The sequence below is a fragment of the Microtus pennsylvanicus genome, chromosome 3 (genome assembly GCF_037038515.1).
Source record: "Microtus pennsylvanicus isolate mMicPen1 chromosome 3, mMicPen1.hap1, whole genome shotgun sequence".
Taxonomy (NCBI): Eukaryota; Metazoa; Chordata; class Mammalia; order Rodentia; family Cricetidae; genus Microtus; species Microtus pennsylvanicus.
Genome location: NC_134581.1, coordinates 47,083,483 through 47,102,044, shown reverse-complemented (window position 1 = coordinate 47,102,044; position 18,562 = coordinate 47,083,483). Strand labels below are relative to the sequence as shown.

The following is an 18,562-nucleotide window of genomic DNA, read 5'->3' as shown; positions in this document are numbered from 1 at the left end:
TTGAGACAGGGTTTAACTGTAACTTTGGAGCCTGTTCGGGAACCTACTCTGTAGACCAGGCTGGCTTCAAACTCATAGAGATCCACCTATCTCCGCCTCTCAAGTGTTGGGATTAAATGTGTGCACCACCACCATCCAGCCCCTGAGCTGTTTTTAATCACCCTGTTTCTGTTTAACCAACACAGAGCAGCAGCACTCAGGATCCCAAGGCCAGTGACCTCAGCATTACCACCTGGAGATTTGTCAACATGAACCACACAATCTTGCCCACGGGCTGCTGAATCAAATCCTCTGGAGCTGGAGTTCTGCAGCATCTTCACAACCTCAGCCTGAAGCAAGGGTGTATGTGGAAATTCAGTGGCTACCTATACCTATAGCTTGTCTTTAGGCAATGAGCCTCTCCCCAGGTTCCCTGTTTCTTGTCTTGTCTGGAACTGCTTAGAGAATTCGCTGAGTCTGTGTGGTTATAGGTTTGGGGAGGAACTTCAGTGAGTTGTGCACCACACACTGGAGCAGTCAAATGCTAGCTTAGCATTTAAAGTTTAGAATCATATGGATACATATGACTGAAACACAAGAGATATAGCAGATGCTACAGACTCCTTGGCTCTATTCTCCATGGACAAATGATGGAAGAAGGTCATTGGCTAATAAAGAAACTGCCTTGGCCCATTTTATTGGTTTACTCTACATAGGTGGGTAGAGTAAACAGAACAGAATGCTGGGAGGAAGAGGAAATGAGCTCAGACTCGATAGCTCTGCTCTCTGGAGCAGAGGCCATGCTCCTCTCTCCCAGGCAGACGCAATGAACTCCGACCCAGGTTGGACGTAGGCTAGAATCTTTCCCGGTAAGACTGATGCTACACAGATTATTAGAGATGGGTTGATCTGGATATGAGAATTAGCCTGTAAGGGCTAGAGTTAATGGGCCAAGCAGTGTTTAAAAGAATACAATTCGTGTGTTGTTATTTCGGGGCATAAGCTAGCCGGTGGCGGGAGCTGGGTGGCAGAATGCATCCCGCAGCACCCCAGTACAGACAAACACAGAACTTATTCTTACAGGGAAGTCCCCACTGTGACCAGAGTCCGAAACTCAGTTATATTTGAGACGTGTCAATAAAAATCACGTTTCCATGGTGCTAACTTGGTCTGCGTTATGGTAAGGGGAATGGAAATGTAGCTTAGTAAAAAGTTCCTTTTCTCTAAGTTTCTCAATAAGAAATAACTCCTCGAGCAGCAGTTCTCAACCTGTGGGTCGAGTCACATATCAGATATTCTGCATATCAAATATTTATGATTAATAACAGCAGCAAAATTATAGTTATGAAGTAGCAATGAAAATAATGTTATGGTTGGTGTCACCCCAACATGAGGAACTGTATTAAAGAGTCACAGAATCAGGAAGGTGGAGAACCACTGATCTAGAGTTTGGCGTGCCATCAATGGTCACTAAGCCGATGAATAGGTACCACCATTTTAAATGGTTACACAACGCAGACAGGCTCTGCTCACATGGCACAGGCAGAATTCTCCTAAACCAACTTATGTAACCTTCATGGGGTTTCCCAACCAATATATTATGACTTCCTGCAAAGAAATTAAATTTTAAATGATGTAATTTTCTTTTTCATATACCTATGCAAATTAGATTTCAGATCAAAGGAAAATTTCTAAGTCACTTCCAAGGGTCACTACAATCCACTCATGTTAGGAAATTAACACAAAGGGACTTGAAATAGACACACATGGAGTTATATTCAAGAAACAAACTAGTATAGAGTATAATGTTTCTGCTTGAGTTATTCCATCTATTACAGAACAAGTAACTAATCATTCACCAGTGAATGGCATCGCCATGATGTTTTTACTATTGTTGCGGTACACAGGAGCGCCATATGACACAGGACGGTGACGGTGGAGCAAATGGTTAACTTTGTCCCATGTCAGATTCTAATATTGGCTGTATATATTTCAATACAATGATCCCTAAGGCTGATTGGCAGTTTCCCCTTTTGGACCCCATGCAGAAGGTAGCTGTTTCCACCAACAGACAGCGCAAAACCAAACCGCAAGTGTGAAACACTTCTGTGTCCAGCTTGTCCTGTGAGGGAAGAGCTATCCTGGCAGTGCTCAAGTCAAAACAGAATCATGCAGACTTGTCTGCAAGCAGCCAGCTGTGGACAGCGCTCAAGGCAAGCGGCCAGTGGGGAAAGCCTCGTTAACAAACACGTGACATGTAAGACTACTTTGAGCAGATGCGCAAGCAATCATCTGCTAATTTGACTTTTGTAGAGAGAAATACACAGCCCAGCGTAGAAGGGTAAACATAACAGACTCCTTAGAGAGGAAAAACTGGGTTTGGCACGGAGGATGTCACTGGTATCAGCTAAGATTCCCTATACAGCTGCACTTGGAGAAGAAATTGACATCTGAGATTAATTCACAGGGAAGAACTTATTATAATCTTAAAAAATGACATATGTGTGTGTGTTGCATGTGTATGATGTATTATGTGTATGCGTGTTTGTGTGCTTATTCATGCATGTAGAAGTCAGAGAATGACAGTGGGTGTCTTACCCTATCACTCTGCTTTATTCCCTTGAGACAGGGTCCCTCACCAAAGCTGCAACTAGGTAGGTAGCCAGCAGGTCCCAGAGACCCTCCTGTCTCTCCTCACTACAGCACTGTTATACTGCTGTTACAGGCGTGTATTTGTGAATGTGATCATGCCTGGATTTTCGCATGGCTTCTGTGGAATTGATATCAGATCTTCATGCTTCCATAACCAATGATTTTTTTTTTTGAGACAGGATTTCTCTGTGTAACAGCCCTTGCTGTCCTGGAACTAGCTCTTGTAGACCAGGCTGGTTTTGAACTCACAGAGATCTTACCTATGAGCATCTCCTTAGCCTCACATGATAAAAAAAAAAGCCTTTCAAAGGCTGTTGAATATGCCTGTACCAAGTACCGTATATATGTCTTATAGCAAAAGGCGACTCCTGGTCACAGCCTATACCGTCATCTCTTTTTCCTTCGGTTATTTTTTAGGGTGAGACAAGGTCTCACATATCCCATGCTGGTCTTGACCTCACTGCATAGCCAAGGACAACAGCTAACTTTCATCCTCCTACTTCCAGTTCTCCAGTTCTGGGATTGCAGCCATATACCTTCAAGCCAATTTTCAATAAAATACTTTCTGATTTCTGGAAAAGCCCCAAGTGAAGGAACTTGTTTAAATGATTGTCACTCACAGATGACCCTACAGGAAGGAATTTGCAGATCATCTTCATAACCTTAGTCATGAAGGAAGCCGAACATAGCAGCTCTAACTTAATTATATGTTAATTAAGCAAGACTGTCCTGGAAAGTTGTGTGTTGAGCTCGGCCTTGGGTTGGGTCTTATTTTCTTCTTAGCTTTCACAAATCCCTATGCCAGCTCTGAGTTTTTCTCAGCAACAGAAGCCAGATTAAAATATATAGAGACAGGAGGACATTGACTATACGAGAGAGGGGTCAGAAGTATTTCAAAGAAAGAATTGGAAGCCACTGAAGCCACTGTGATTCATCCCACAGATTATACAGTTAGTAACCAGGCCTTCATCTCTCTCACTCTCTGAACTGCGTTTTCCTCGTATGCCATACACAAGGCACTCAGTAAACAGGCATAGCTTGCATTATGAAGGAAGAATTTATATTTACATCCAGCTTATAATGGGAACGTGTGCCTTTCAAACTGGAAACTGCAGCAGAAGCAAGAACTCACTTCTGACTGGGAAAGAAGTCTCTTTGATAGGGGCTTAGGGAGCAGGTGGCTTGGTCCATGCAGCTTCCTTTAGCCACAGGCCTCATGTGCCTTTGGCCTTAGCGGCTCTGAGTCATCTAGTTAATACTCAGCTCAACAAATATTATCTACAATAGAACTCAAACTCAGAACGGCAGAGAAATATTTGGAGCAGAGGGGAAAGTTTCTAGAAATGGGTCATTTAGTCTATAATTTCATTCTTAAGTGATTCCTGATATTTAATTCTCACTGAATTTTGGACATGAGATTTCTCATAAGAAGTGAGTAAGTGATTTCTTCACTACTTCCAAAAGTATAAAATAGATTTAAACGGCTGAATACGCAGCATCAGGAAAATTAGAAATGGAATCTTGCGTGAAGATGCCTATCGATTTCAACAGAAGAATCCAGAAATGAGACTGATGCCCTCGAAGCCTGGGGCAGGCACTACTGCGCTGCAAAGATTAAGGTCTTTTTTCACACAAACTGAACTGAGATTACCAGGGAAGCACAGCTCAGAAAAAAAAAAAAAACCCTCACTTTAAAAAAAAAAAGTGTATTCTAGAACTTCTTGTTTATAAGAGACAGGATAGCAGCTTCATTTTTTTTTTATTGATGAAATGAGACATAGGTGGGGGGAGCTGAATTTCTCCTTAGGTTTAAAGATTCATTTCACAGAAAGAGGGCTGACATTAAATGAGGACTCTACAACCTCAAATATTTACAAATAAAAGGGAAGTTTGCTTTGATTCCTAACCTAGCTTTCGGCATGGGCCCACAGCTTACTAGACAGAGAGGCTGATGTAGGTGAGCTAGAAACACCCTGGATACAGCTCCACTGGGTCTGTTTTCTCTTTTAAAAATATTTACTTCATGTGTCAAGTGTTTGCCTGCATGCATAATACGTGCCATGTGTATGCAGTGCCTGAGAAGGCCAGAGAGGGAATCAGATGGCCTGGAACTGGAGTTGCTACGTAGGCATTGGGGCTCAAACCCAAGTCCTCTGGAAGAGTGGCCAGGTCCTTTAACTGCCGAGCCATCTTTCCAGCCCCAAGGGTTTGTTCTATTCTTGTTGCTGTTGGCGGTGATCAGGATGAGATGGGGAAGACGAGCTGCTCTGTGGCTCTCGCCTTCAACATCTTCCCCATTCCTCCATCCCCAGATGCTCACATCAGTTTGTAAGAAAAGACAAGGACCTTGGCAAGCAGGAAGAGGCAGATGCAAGCTAATGCTTTGTTCTCTGCCTGATCCTAACAAGCAGATGAGAGAGAGCACGTGGCCGTGCAATGATCTTCATTTCAAATGGAGGGTGAGAACAACAGCCAGGGGAAGCGGTAACGCTTGCCATCACAAACCTCGTAGGAGAACCTCTCTCCTTCCTTCTTCTGCTCGTGGAATTGCAAGGCAAAGATGTTGAACAGAGACATGATACATTACGGACACAACACAGAACACATTTGACGCAGCTTTCACGATATGAAAAATTAAGCACTGACACAGCCAGAAACCACTGTTGCCACATCTGGATTCTAACACAAGCGTCGACTTCAAGGTGACAGTATATAATAGTATAAAGAGTAATCTTCATTGTACTAATAATCATTATCATATATGCATATATTTTAATTGTACATTAAGACAGCTGGCTCTCTCCCTGCTCCTGAGTATACCTCCACTGATTAAAATGTTGTCATAGTGATGGCCATAATTGTCAATGGGATTTTAGAGATTAAAAATGCTTCCTGCTTGTTGGTTAAAAAAAAAACATTTAAAAAAGTAAGACACTTTCCAAAGCAAAGCAAAATGCTACTAATATCCACCCAAGAGATATTTGTTAAAGATAGGAATGGTCACACACTCACCTCTTTCCCGCCCATGGATTCGAACATTTTTTCCAGCTGGACCCGTAGTTGTTGGATGTTGTTCATCAAGATGCAGGGCTTACAGAAAGAGAATGAGAGGTGAATGTGAGCTTCCTTTCCATGCTACCTCTGTAGTGAGTTTAGGTTGTAGCTATTACCTGTGGATTATGATACACTTCACATGTAATAATCCTGTTACTTTGAATGATGGCTTTAATGGCTGGGAATAGAAAGGAACTAGAAGGTCCTTTGGGAGAACGCAATTTAAGAACAAACTCATGCAGTAGCTCAAGGAGACTGGCTACCAGCACCCTTTCTTCCTCATGTTGTGGTAGCTTTAACATAGGAATTAGCCGTGTTTTATATGTTATCATTATTTTTTTTTGAGGTGACATTTCATGTATTCTGCATTAGCCTCTGACTTAATAGATGACTGAAGATGACCTTGACCTTATGCTTCTCCAGCCTCTACTTCCAGAGTGCCAGGGTGACGTGCATGCACTACCAGGCCTGGCTTTTGCTATATTGGGGATCGAACCTAGAACTTCATACACACTTTGCAAGTGCTCTTCCAACGGAACCATATCCCTAACCTACCATACTCTATTTTGGAAAATTTGTCTTTTGAGAAAATCAATTAATTTCAATTCTCTTGTAATCTTGCTGTTTGGAAACCAAAAGAACACCTGTAATTTTTTTTTTAAATCCAAGAAATCTTACAAAAATGAGAAAACCTTTAATAGAGTCTCTAGTTATCAATAAAGCCCAGAAGCTATTGACTCAAGTCTCTTTGTTATCTAGCTCCAGAACAAGTGTGTTTCCCTTCTCATTTTTTCTTTGCTTATTTGGGCCCCCTTTCCCATCCTTTAGGTTAGGATTTTCTTTCCTACCTTTCGACTTTTCTATCACCTACTTTGCATCTGTTTTCTAAGAATTCACATTGGGTTATTCTTTATTGTCATTACGAGCTCAATGCAAACACAGCGCATGTTGCTGAAGTTTCGGGTGGGCTGTGTACTCTGCCCGTGTGGAACAGAAAAGGGCAATGGCGATAAAAAAAAAAACTTTGTGACAAGACTAGGTGTCAATTTGGAATTTCTAATCAGAAAATAGATTTTGGCATAGTTGCAAAATCAGTGGATAGTTGCTCCACATAGATTCTGAAGAGTTAGTGGCTCAGAGCTGGAGATGACAGAGACAGGAAGTGGATATGTCTTCCAAGTGGCTGGGAAGTGAGCCAGTAATGAATCAGAAGGTCAGACAGAGGACTCATGGGACATCAAAGAGGCGTTAGTTCTCATCAGTGGAAAGATTTTATTATTACCTTAACCACATCACAGACCTCTGAGAGACTTTGTACTTGACTCTTAAAGTGACCACAATCTAAGTTTGATTTATGGAAACAATTTTAAACTTCTGTTCCCTGGAATCTGGCCACTTAAATATTTTATTTTTTAAACACAGATAGCTGTGATTTATGCTACAGAGTTCTCAGTTGCTCAGTTGGATGCTCCAGAGACAGTTTTGATCCCCCTACTCCCCAAGTCACCATCAGTACTCCCTGATGTAGGCATACGCCATTCGATAGATGTATTCAGAACGTTAGTTCTACAGGAGGATTCAGAACTTGTGTGGTTCCACAAATGGAAGAAACACACAGTTTCAGCTGGAAAATATGGCAGAAAAGCAGGTGTAGGGGTTGTGCCTTGGATTTGGGAAAGCCTATCAAAAAGAAAGTCAAGGTCAAAGTATGACCTTGACATCTGATGAGAAGTAGATGACTACCTGGGTAGACAGCATCAGCACCTGCTTCTCCCACACCCAAATTAGCTGGGCCCTTCTGTGATTTGATGCCAGCCTTTAAGCCTATTTTACTCAGCACATAGAACAGGACTAGAGTAACAATTTTTTTTTATGTAAAAGCTATACTCTGACTCAAACATGATCTTTTCTTATTGTAAAAAACCTAGGAAGAATAAAATGGACATAGAGAGCTGGACCCCCCCCCCCTTGCACAATAGCTACTCACCCCATATAAAGAGTATGGGGAAACAAGAGATGGAGGTGAGTTTTCTAGATAAAGCTCACTTTAATTATATTGGCTTATCAAATCATTATTAAGAACTAGGCTATTGCTTAATTATACCTCAAACATAAAACAGCTTGATTCTAACAATTATGTAGTCAATGAGTAAGAATAAATAAATGTATGAATAAACCCATCTAGGCATCCATGGCACATGCCTGGAATCCCAAAACTGGAGAGGCCTAGGATGGAGGACTCAAAGTTCAAAGCTAGCAAGGGCTATGGAACAAGACCTTATCTTTAAAACCTGGGAGGAAAAAAAGAGAAATATCCAGTAAAAGAAATATTATCTGAATCTAATTCTATTGCTTATTAGATGGAGATGAAAGGAAAGTTTGGGTATAGCCGTAACTCTGTGTGTGTACATTTTGATCTTCCTTATAAACATATTGTATACATTTTAATTTATCTTAACTGAGAACAGTTGTAAACCTCAAATATGATGAATACTAATTTTGCTCAAATCAGGGACAATCCTGTATGGCTAAAGTGTTTGAATGAAAAAAGATAAAATGTCTAAAATAAAGAAATATTGATTTAGGAAAGGGTGCTCTGGCATTGGTTGGAATGGAGACAAAAGGCATACAAGTGGTTTGATCCCCTTCTAATTTAAATTGTCACAGAAAGAAGGGGTCTAGTAGTCTTGACAGTAATCCTAGCACTCAGGGAGTGAAGGCAGATGGATAAGAAGCAGAGAAAATGGCAAGTGCAAGGTCATCCTGGGCTACATGGGACCTGTCTCAAAAACTAAAATAAAATAGCAGGTCATGTTACAAAAAGTACTCTCAAGTGAACATTTTCTTTAAGTGTGAACTTTAATTCTGACCCCTGACACATCAAATGGTATGGTCATGTCTTTTTGAAAATTTTGTTTTTTTATTTACTTAGCATGTGCACGCACACAAATAAAAAAATACTGAAAAAAAGGTGACTCTGAAAAATACAACTCCAATATGAATAACATAAAATAATACAGTATTGACTTATAATTGTCTGAGGGCTCTCCCGAGGATTTGGAATGTTAGCATGTGAAGTGGAAGACTGCCCAGGCTTTAAGGGGCTGACAGAAATCAGTCATTTTACAGCCAACTTTCCAAATCCGCATCTTGCCATCTTAACAGCAATAGAGTATTTGCTGAAACTACAGCACACCCTTCTGATCTGCAGAATAGAGCTGGAGGCGTGCATCGTCTCTTCACCTTTAAATGAAAATATATGCTTCTATCGAGTAAATATTCTGCCTGCTAGAGGGCTGGAGCCAAAGGTGGCTGGAAATCGGCACTGAGATAGTCTGAGAGTTATAATCAAATTTCTGGGCAGCATAATAACGGAAGGGAAAGAGGCGTCTGCTGGAATCTTCCAGCATCACCGGGGCTGACTTGTCTTCATGAGCTGTCAGCCCGGGTGAGCGGGGTTGTTGCCACCCAGCTCATCGTTCCCCTTCAGTCTTGCAGACCAGCGTGGACTGGTTTCCACTTTTATTTCTATTTTTGGAAGGGGGAGGGAAAGCTTGCTCTTGAAAATCCGTGCATGTGTCTCAGTGTTACTCTTTTTAAAAATTCAGTGTTGGCCACACATTTCTCTGACTACTAAGGATAGAAGTAAGAACACCTTTCCCTTTCCATCACCAGCTCGCTCTGATTACATTCCAAACAGCTTCAGTTCATCTTGACTTTCTTTATGCCTTTTGCTGAGTAAGTTGTATTTCCTGGATCATCGCAAAACAGGGAGATATAGATAATTCATGGGAGAAGCATCAGTGCCCTGTATATTTACTCCCCTTCTCAATTGATTTGAAAATCAAGGCTAAATTATACTTATTTTAGGGTTGGTAACAAGGCAACAGTGGTTGATGTCAACACTGTAGTTCTGAACTCCCTTGTTCTCAGCGCCAGTACTTTAAGAGTGTGTGTATTTTCCATGGTTTATCATCTCATTTCTGACAACCTAGAAAACCATAACTCGGCAAGCAGTGGGCTTCTCTCCAATCCTGCACGGACACCTGCTCACGATGACTGGAGAGGTTTGTAGGCAGTGCCCTGAGATCCCTAGCTCTTGTTCTCCCTGATCAAACAGATATTGATGATCTCTCTTACTTAGCTGATGTCAAAAAAATGCAAGTCTCGACTTAGGGACACTCACAAGCAGGGGGTTCTACTTACCACGGCCTCCTTATCGCAGTATGAACTGAAGTCACTCGAGACAATGGCCGCATACTGGACCAGAACCTTATTGATGGTCTGAGAAGGAAAATATTACACAATGCATGTCAGTAAATGGAGTTAAACACACCATCTCACAGAGACAATAATATCCAGGCTAAAGAGAACCATAGGAGGGCTCAACCCATATCTATGTCCAAGGAGGAATCACAAATCATTGCATGTGTATGAGTTTGCCAGCGTTCTGAAAGGTACTTCAAACACACCACACAGATCCAATTTATCAGAGCATAACCCATTCTATCATATAGTTATTTCCTAAAGTCGCTCAGAAGATGCACGGGCTGTCATGTGGCAATCTCTTCCCATCTTAGGGACTTAATGTCTCATGATATCTCACGTCTCCCCACCTTTCTCTCTGGAGACTGCCACCTTAAAGTGCTCTCTTAGGCTTCTACCTCCCTTTCATCACCCCATGTCTATCATGTTAAGGTTATTTGCAGTGGCCATTTTCTCCCCTTTCTCCACCATTCCTTGGTACCTCGTTTACAAGAGAGGTGAGACATTCTTACACCGCCATTCAACAGCGATTCTCTTCAACAATAAGAAATCACACTGTATGCTCTTTCACACTACTATTAAAGTGTGAAAACTCAGATTTTGGTATTTCACTCTTTCCTTCTCTGTGTGTTTATCTGCTTACTGGTATGCAGCAATGCATCGTTTATTTACTGGTATTTAGTAGCACATCATTTGCTAAAAATGTTGCTGACTTACTTCTCTTTTGTACACAAATTTGATATTTTCTTCTTTTCTTTCTAAAACTACTTGTAACCCCTGCTTCTGTTAATTATGGAGAAGAGAGAAAAAAAATGAACCGTGTTAATTAAATATATTATAATTGTGTGAAGATACACCATGGAGTTTGCCTTCTTCGGCTTTTATATTCAAGTAGAAGTAACATGTCAACTGTGGATGCCATCTTCTTAAAAAGGATGACGTCACAGTAATGATTGAAGTACGTCATTTACTTGTAGAATAATCAAAGACCCAAATCATCTCCTTTAAAAATATATTTGGGCTGATGTCCCAGGAAGTACGAGCTTGCACTGATCCACAGGACCCAGGTTCCATTCTGAGCACTCCCATCAGGCTATTCTCTAACTATAGTTATCAGGGATCTGACCCCACCCCCACCCCTCTTATGACATCTGCAAGCTCCTGCATTCACATTCATATGCACCCACACCAACACACAGATACACATACATATAAATACCCCCCTCCCCCAGTGGTTCACAATGCACTGGAAGCAATATTCTCAAGAGTTAAGCTCAGGGGAAAATATTTAGCCCACAGACTGAATCCACCAAATTTGACTATAAACTTGTTTTACTGACTTTTAAGTTCGCAATAAGCAGCAAGAATTAGGGATAATGTGTCGACAGGAGATTGACACTCTACAGAAGTGCATGGTACTGAGATAATGAGACTCAGTTTAAATAGAAATTTGTCCTCAAAAACCAGAAGATCTCATTAAGCAGTAGATCAATAAATCCACGGAAACAGACGGCTGATTAGACAGAAGTCTCTTCCAAGAGAAGCTGTTCCTATTTCCCTCTAGACGCCGTGCTGAACAACTGTGGGATTGCCGGGGAGTCTTCGCTCATCTGTGCTTGTGAGCACAACTCTCAACGCACAGTTTCTTACCGGCAGTGCAGACTGTGGCAATGATCATACCCTGCCCCCCAAACTCATGCCCATAAGCCATAGTCCTCATGTCCTTGCCTGCTGTATCTCAGACATAAAACGCTGGGGGTGAGATGTGGATGGAAAAACACCCTGCACAGTTCAGTGTCATTTAGAAATTTAGATATCTGCTAGGTGGCTTTAACTTGTTTTTCTGGAGAAGGAAGGCATGGCTGTCTAGAATTGTTCTGTACGAATCCCCCATGCTGTGCTACTATGATCTGCTTCAGAGAAAACCTTGTGTCTGCCCGATTGGAGAAAACTGCTCCTGACCCTCACACTCACTAGCTTGCTGATGGTAACAGTCAAAACACGGGTGGGCTGTGGGTGACGAAAGGCATGGCCATGCTGGGTGTGGTTAGAGACCATATGTATACCTACGGCGCTCTACAGTGCTGCTGTAGCAGCCCTGGGGATTCGGTACTACAGCATCAATACATCTGAGTGAAGAGCTTCAGTGTACATTTGAGGGCCAACTCCAATTCCATTCTAATTTATTCACTAAAATAAACCAAATCTGGTCATTTTTTAAAAAAACTTCAAATTAGCGGTTGTTTAGGGCATGCCTTCTAAATCATTGCTTATCTGAGTGTGGCTCTGGGAACTGTCATCAGCATTGCTTGCAAATGGGGAGATGCAAATTCTCATAGCCTGCCTCGGATCCTATGCAGTCAGCATCTCTGGAGCTGTCTCCAGAAGCCTCTGTTGTCAACAAACCACCTTCCGCTGAATAAGTTGCATGGCAAAACTTCAGAATCATGGTCTTGAGGAACTGGTGGCCTGCAGGGTAGAGGCCACTATTCAGAGAAAAGCTGTTTGGGAAAGGAATCCTTAGCAAGGCTCACACAGGGGTTTCTAGGTGTGGTTTTACCTTTAAAGCATTCTGTGTTATAGAATCAGTAATAGTCAAGGGGATGGGGCAGGGATGGAGAGAAGGTGGCGAAGGTGCACTCATGGGGCAGCCTCTTGGTGAATGTCTGCATCCTGCTCATAACCGAATACAGTTTATATAAAGAAGTGGTAACAGACAGTGAGCGATTAATGCCCCAGAAGGACAGCTGGTCAAAGAACTCCAGACTTAAAAACATCGAGTCCTAACGGGATTGCGGCAGTGAAGCAGGAGGCTGTGACATTTAAAGGACCAATCAGGATGACAGGAATGTCCTCTGGCCTGGGAAAGTTCTGATGTGACACACTGCCCCTGCTGGCATGTTGAAGGGGCTGGCTATCAACGTCAGCAAAGCACTCTGATTTCCTGAGCTAGTATCGGGTCAGCCTACCTTGTAGGCTTATCTAGTGCTTTGATCTTAGGATCTGTAAGTCAGAAATTCTGGTTCAGATGCTTTCTTTATTCGTGTGTGTGTGTGTGTGTGTGTGTGTGTGTGTGTGTGTGTAAAACAGAGGTTGACATGGCAAAATTTCCTCGATTGCTCTCCTCAACTAGATTGAACACTCTGGACCGTGCTGTCTCTGGATGTCCAGCGCTGGGATTACAGGTACATGCCCCCTTGCCCGACTTTCTCCAGCTATGCTGGGAATCAGAATTTAGTTTCTAATGCTTTCTCAGCAATTATCAACTTGGCAGTCTTCTCCAAGCCCCTCAATCACATTTCAAGTGTTGACAGACTCTCTGGGGAGAGGGAGATTCTTATATCAATTCAGCCGCTGCAGAAGAGGGACTCCAGGTCTGTGTCCTCGGTCTATTTTAATACATTCTGCTTATGATATTTCTCCCATTTACTCTGCCATAGATGATTAGGCTTTATCGTAAGAGTAAAAACAGTAAATGGGACTCTAGTCTCCAACTCAACAATGGGTAGGTATCAGATCACATTGCGGTGAGATGGAAGGATGGCCAATAGTTGGAAGTATCAGTCCAGAACATTACTACTGGGATGCTTCATCTCTGTCCCACATCCTTTCATCCTATGCCATCATAAAAAAAATCGACGGGAGGGCAGCAGTCTGTACCTCATGGGGTTTTTGGGAGAGAGGTGATGTACCATGCATAAAATGATTAATATACCATTATTCTTGATGAATTGTCATTATTATTTTTTAAGTTAGGATTAGGTTTCAGAACATGAAGAAGAACAATATGCATGTCTCATATTCCAGAACTCCAACATCTGTCAAACACCTCAGTGTTCACCGGGGACCAAAGAGGAGGTGTTGTTTTTAAGTAATTTTAGGGATAATTATTTCACATGTCTTTAAACAATTTTATAAATTTATTTATCTATTGTTTATGGCTGTATACCTCTATGTACGAATGTTTATCTGTGCAGTACCCACAGAAAGGAGGTATTAGATTCGCTAGAACCAGTTATAGGAGGTTATGAGCCACCACATGACCACTGCGACTTGAATCTGGGTCTTCTGTAAAGGAAGCCAGTGATCTTAGCCGCTGAGCCAAAGCTCCAACTCCCATATTTCTTTAAAAATTTAATTACCTGCTCTTCAGAGCAGTAGGATGGTCACATCAATATCTAGTTCAGATGTATCAAGTTTACAAACGCTTACAGACTTGGTGCCTCTCTGCGTCAATATCCTGAAATGTGCAGATTCTTTTACTACCTAGTAAAGCTGGGTGCACACTTTAGTAAGGGGAATCACTCCTGTGAAACTCATTTTAGATTGTTAAATCTTCTGAGATGTCTGGGGATATTATTACCATCTCTTATCAGAAGTATTTTAAAGCACTATTTAAAGTATTTTAAGGCATTGTGATTTCAGTATAGTTTGATTCAAGGAACCAAGAAGGGCAGGTCTTCAAGACCAAAAGCCACACCTGATGTTAGAATGAAATAAAACAAAAATCAGATAGTCTGTTGTTATTGCAAGAAGTGCCAACTCTCATTCTTTATTATCTCTTTTACTCAAGATGCAAACTGTGGATTAAGAGGCTGATACTGGTAATGGATTCGAATGGGTTTTACTTTCACAGTCATGTAATAATTCTTTCAGCCCTTTATTTTTTCCCCTGTCAGTCTCCATGAGAGTTACAAAGAGTTACACGGTTTCCAAATAATCATCAAAAATAGAATTTCTTTTTCAATGCCAATTATTAATTGCTATATTTCCAGGAAATAGTATGTGCAATAAGAACTTGTCATCACTAGGATGCCCAATTTTCCAGGGATTAAAAATGCTATATTTAATTGAAAATTTTATTATGCCAACATAATACGTGTTTCCCAGTGATACGTGTAAGATGCTATTACTTTTCATCTAGATTAGGCAACATGTTCTCCTATGTATATTCTTTTAAAACCTCTTTTGTGGCTCTCCACCTGTCTCATATTGTGTCGCCTTGAGAAGTGCAGGAAAGTCAGAGCTGCTGGGGGTGAAGTGGGAGTTGGGGCCCCAGCTCTTCACTCCTCCATGATCTTTCTTTCCCTATGAGTCTTCCCCTACACAATCTTCCTAGTGATCACACCCTGTTCTTTTTGAAGGACAACTATCTAATATTTAGTTAAGAAAGGGCTTTGGGAATTTTAGGGATAATTCTACAGATTTTTACCATATTAAGAAATTATAATCATCAGGAAAATCCTCTCTAGGAATGACCCAAATAAATCACTCTCAGCTAGTATTTTAACAAGCAAAGAGTTTTCTGAGTCATCTTAATTAACAAAGGTGAGTTTAATGCATTTCATAGTGGATAAATACTGTAACAGAATTTGGCTGACAGTTTGCCTGGAATCCTTCGTGGAATGCTAGCTGTTGGCCACGTCAGGCCCGCCATTTTTACTTTCTCTCACATCTTTTCACATTGTACAGCTGATTTTCTCAGTTAGCTCTTCGAGCCTTCAGACCCCTGCTCTCCCTTGTCAGCCCTCTCAGACAGAAGCTCTTGAGTCATACAACAGTGACGAGGTCTCTCCAGGGTCACCTAAGCTGTCTTGTGTTCCGTGACCCAGAATTAACTCTCTGTGAACCATGGATCTTACAGATGCAATTGTTACCACAGGATGATCTGTTCTGACATGGTGTAAGAAGATATTATCTGCTAGAAGATATCCTCACTAATTAGAAGAAAATGTAAACCTTCTTCTGAGAGGCAGGGCCAATAACAGGGCAGAGCTGAGCCTCCCATCCAGTTTGTTGGGGGTAATGACAAATGAAGTTATAGACACGCCATGTTTGTAGTAAGAGCAGGTACGTGCTCAGTGTGCCCATCTGCTGTGAGCTAAGTGGTTTTCTCAAAACTTGACAGTCAAAAGATCTAATCACTAGGAGCCCAAAATGTGACAAATATTCAGATGGAATGTCTCCAATTTGTTTAGAGGTAAGACCTTAAAAAGGCAGTAAAGGCAATTAAGTTAAAATGATACTTCTGTGGGGGACACTATAATGCAATTGGCAGGTTTCTTTGTAAGACACACACACACACACACACACCCCAGAGTGCTCAGAACACAGTCCCTGTGAAGGCATGTTGGAAAGGTAGCCTTCTGCAAACTACAAGGCCTCAGAAGAAACCAAATGCATGGATACAAGGACCCTGAACTGTCAATCTTCCAACTGCAAAAAAAGATATTTCTGATGTTCAAGGATGCTAGCACAGATTATGCTCGTTCATGATAGCGCCCTCAGAGCAGCAGCTGGGTGAGTAACTGCAGTAATCACCAGAGAGCTCCTCTCAGACGAGCATCTTGTGTCACCTCACCTGCCCAGAGTCTGGCCAGTGTTCCCTCACACACAGAAGTGTGTAGTCATGTATCTAAATTTTTAAATGTGATGCATCTCCCCTGTTTCAAAATTCTAAATGGGGGAGCTGCATTCCAAATGACAGCAAATCCTAACCCTCTGACACAGCAGAGATGTCTTGGTTGGCTTGTCCCAGAGAAGCATGCCCGACGCCACCTACCTTTGCAAACCTTCGCATTAAGTGGGACAAGGCTTCAGGATTGGGGCATTCCAGTTTCTTAATGATCTCAAAGCTCTGGTTAAGCTGAGCGAAGACATCAACCACTGAACAAGAGAAGAGGGCGTGTTCCGATGTCTGCTGGAACTGAGGGGCAAGAAGAAAGACTGACTGAGCAAGGGAGGGAGGGAAAGGGGTGTTGCTACATTTCTAAACAGAGATCCTCCCATACCTGGTCCCCGAGTTGGGGTTGAAGGTCACTGAGGATGAGCCCTCCCCAAAATCAGCAGCCTGCAAACTTGAGAGATGAACTCTTATAGCCCCTTTGGAACCAAAACATAGGGCGATGGTTTGGAAATGGAAGCAGACCATTTTACAAACAAGCTTAGGTTTAGGGGAATGGGGTAAAGGCTCAACGAAAATCATTTTTAATTTATGAAAGGACATGTTCTAATGATTTATGTTGTTATGGGTAGAAGATTCCCACACTTGTTAGAGTCACTATTATTATTGTCGTCCATAGACAGGTTTTCTGACCTCTTTGACCTGCTGGTCTAGATTGCACAGACTTGCTCTATCTTTTCCTTAACAATCAGGTTTGGCGAGGCATGGTGGTGATACCTGTAAGACGAGCACTTGAGAGTCTAAGGCAGGAGGATCAGGAGTCTGAGATCAGCTTTGGCTAACAGCCTGGGTTATATGATACCACTCTCAAGAGCAAATTCAAACAAAACCATCAGTGCTGGTCCTCACAGATCCCTGGTAGCACAGTCATTTTAGGAAAGAAGAAATTATCACAGCAGACCATCTCTAAGATTTCCAATACCATGCGAAAGATAGCTATAAATTAGTCTAAGGGCTTTGTTGAGTTCCATTAAAGGAATGTATTTTCTTCTGCTAAAGCCATGGCTCTTTGTGTAGTGTGCATTTTGTACATGCATTTAGAGAGCAGAGGTTAATGTTGAGTGTTTTCCTCATCCCTCCTACCTTAATTTCAGAGTCTTCCATGAAAACAGAGGTTTTGGATGAGCCAGGGGACCTGGTAGAGTCAGACTTAGACAATAAAGAAGAATCTCGGGCCAAAAGAGTGATTGATTTTTCTTGGTTTCCTTTTTACTCAATCAGTTCCTCCAACCCTTTGAAATAGTGTTAAATCTGTTTAGGACACTGAGGAATTAAAATGAAATGAAACTAAAAACAATGAGCCCCGCAATTTCCTACTTGCTCAGAGTGAGAAAGGTAAATGAACCCTGGCTCTGCCTGGACTTACTCCGTCTTTTTTGTCTCTTCCCAGTGCTCCATGAAGAAACTCCATGGACACATCTTCATTTTCATCTAGCCACTGCATGACAAAAGGCTCAAACCACCTACGAAAAAAAAAATAAACGTGTTACCTCCCAGGACATCAGTTGTGATGAACAGTTGTGCTGCTCCGTATGAGGGTGATTCAGGATCAGAAACCTCTTTCAGTTTTGATCCTCTATCGAGAGTTATACATCACCAGATGTGTCTTCCTCACCTGGAATCTCTCTTTCTTTGTACCCCTACACTGCCTCAAATATGCTTAGTTCCCAAAACCCACCGGGAAAGTCCCTCCTATTCAAGATTCCAATTTCTGTTGACGGTAGACTTCCTGTGCTGAGCCTTGAGATATACTACCCCACCATCCCATAATTCCTTTCCACTGAGCTATGTAGACCCATAAATCTGTAGGCAATCTGCTTTACCTTCAATTTTTTAATAACCCTATGATCTACCTGCTTTGGTTTTCGTGACTAGTTTGAAGTAAGTTTCAAGCCCCCCCCCCCCTTATTCATGAAGATGCCCAGTTATTCTAGCACTGTGTATCAAAAAGTCCATTGATCAGGCAGTGGCATATGTATGGGCGCATCTTCAACCTACTTTGTCCTTTTGGTACATCTGTTCCACTCTTCTAAAACTGTACCTTTTAAATAAGCCTTGGTAACCCATAGTGTCGTCCCCCAGCTTTTAGCATTTGCCTTCAACCTCACCCATTACTAGGTAAGTCTAGGCCTTTTCCCAGTGAGAAGT

General features: G+C 41.8%; 1 protein-coding gene across 6 annotated transcripts in view; it reads right to left on the bottom strand.

Moving 5' to 3' along the window:
• Unc13c (unc-13 homolog C) overlaps positions 1–18,562 on the bottom strand; it is a 453,039-nt gene that overhangs the window by 88,971 nt on the left and 345,506 nt on the right. For 3 of the 6 annotated variants that reach the window (XM_075965261.1, XM_075965262.1, XM_075965260.1), the window contains 5 exons: positions 17,781–17,877; positions 16,514–16,657; positions 9,892–9,969; positions 5,644–5,721; positions 5,137–5,166 (listed from right to left, as the gene is read on the bottom strand). In XM_075965261.1, the coding sequence (XP_075821376.1) occupies positions 5,137–5,166; positions 5,644–5,721; positions 9,892–9,969; positions 16,514–16,657; positions 17,781–17,877 (427 nt within the window). The remainder of the gene's footprint in view (positions 1–5,136; positions 5,167–5,643; positions 5,722–9,891; positions 9,970–16,513; positions 16,658–17,780; positions 17,878–18,562) is intronic. The other 3 variants (XM_075965264.1, XM_075965265.1, XM_075965263.1) reach the window with 1 other exon arrangement.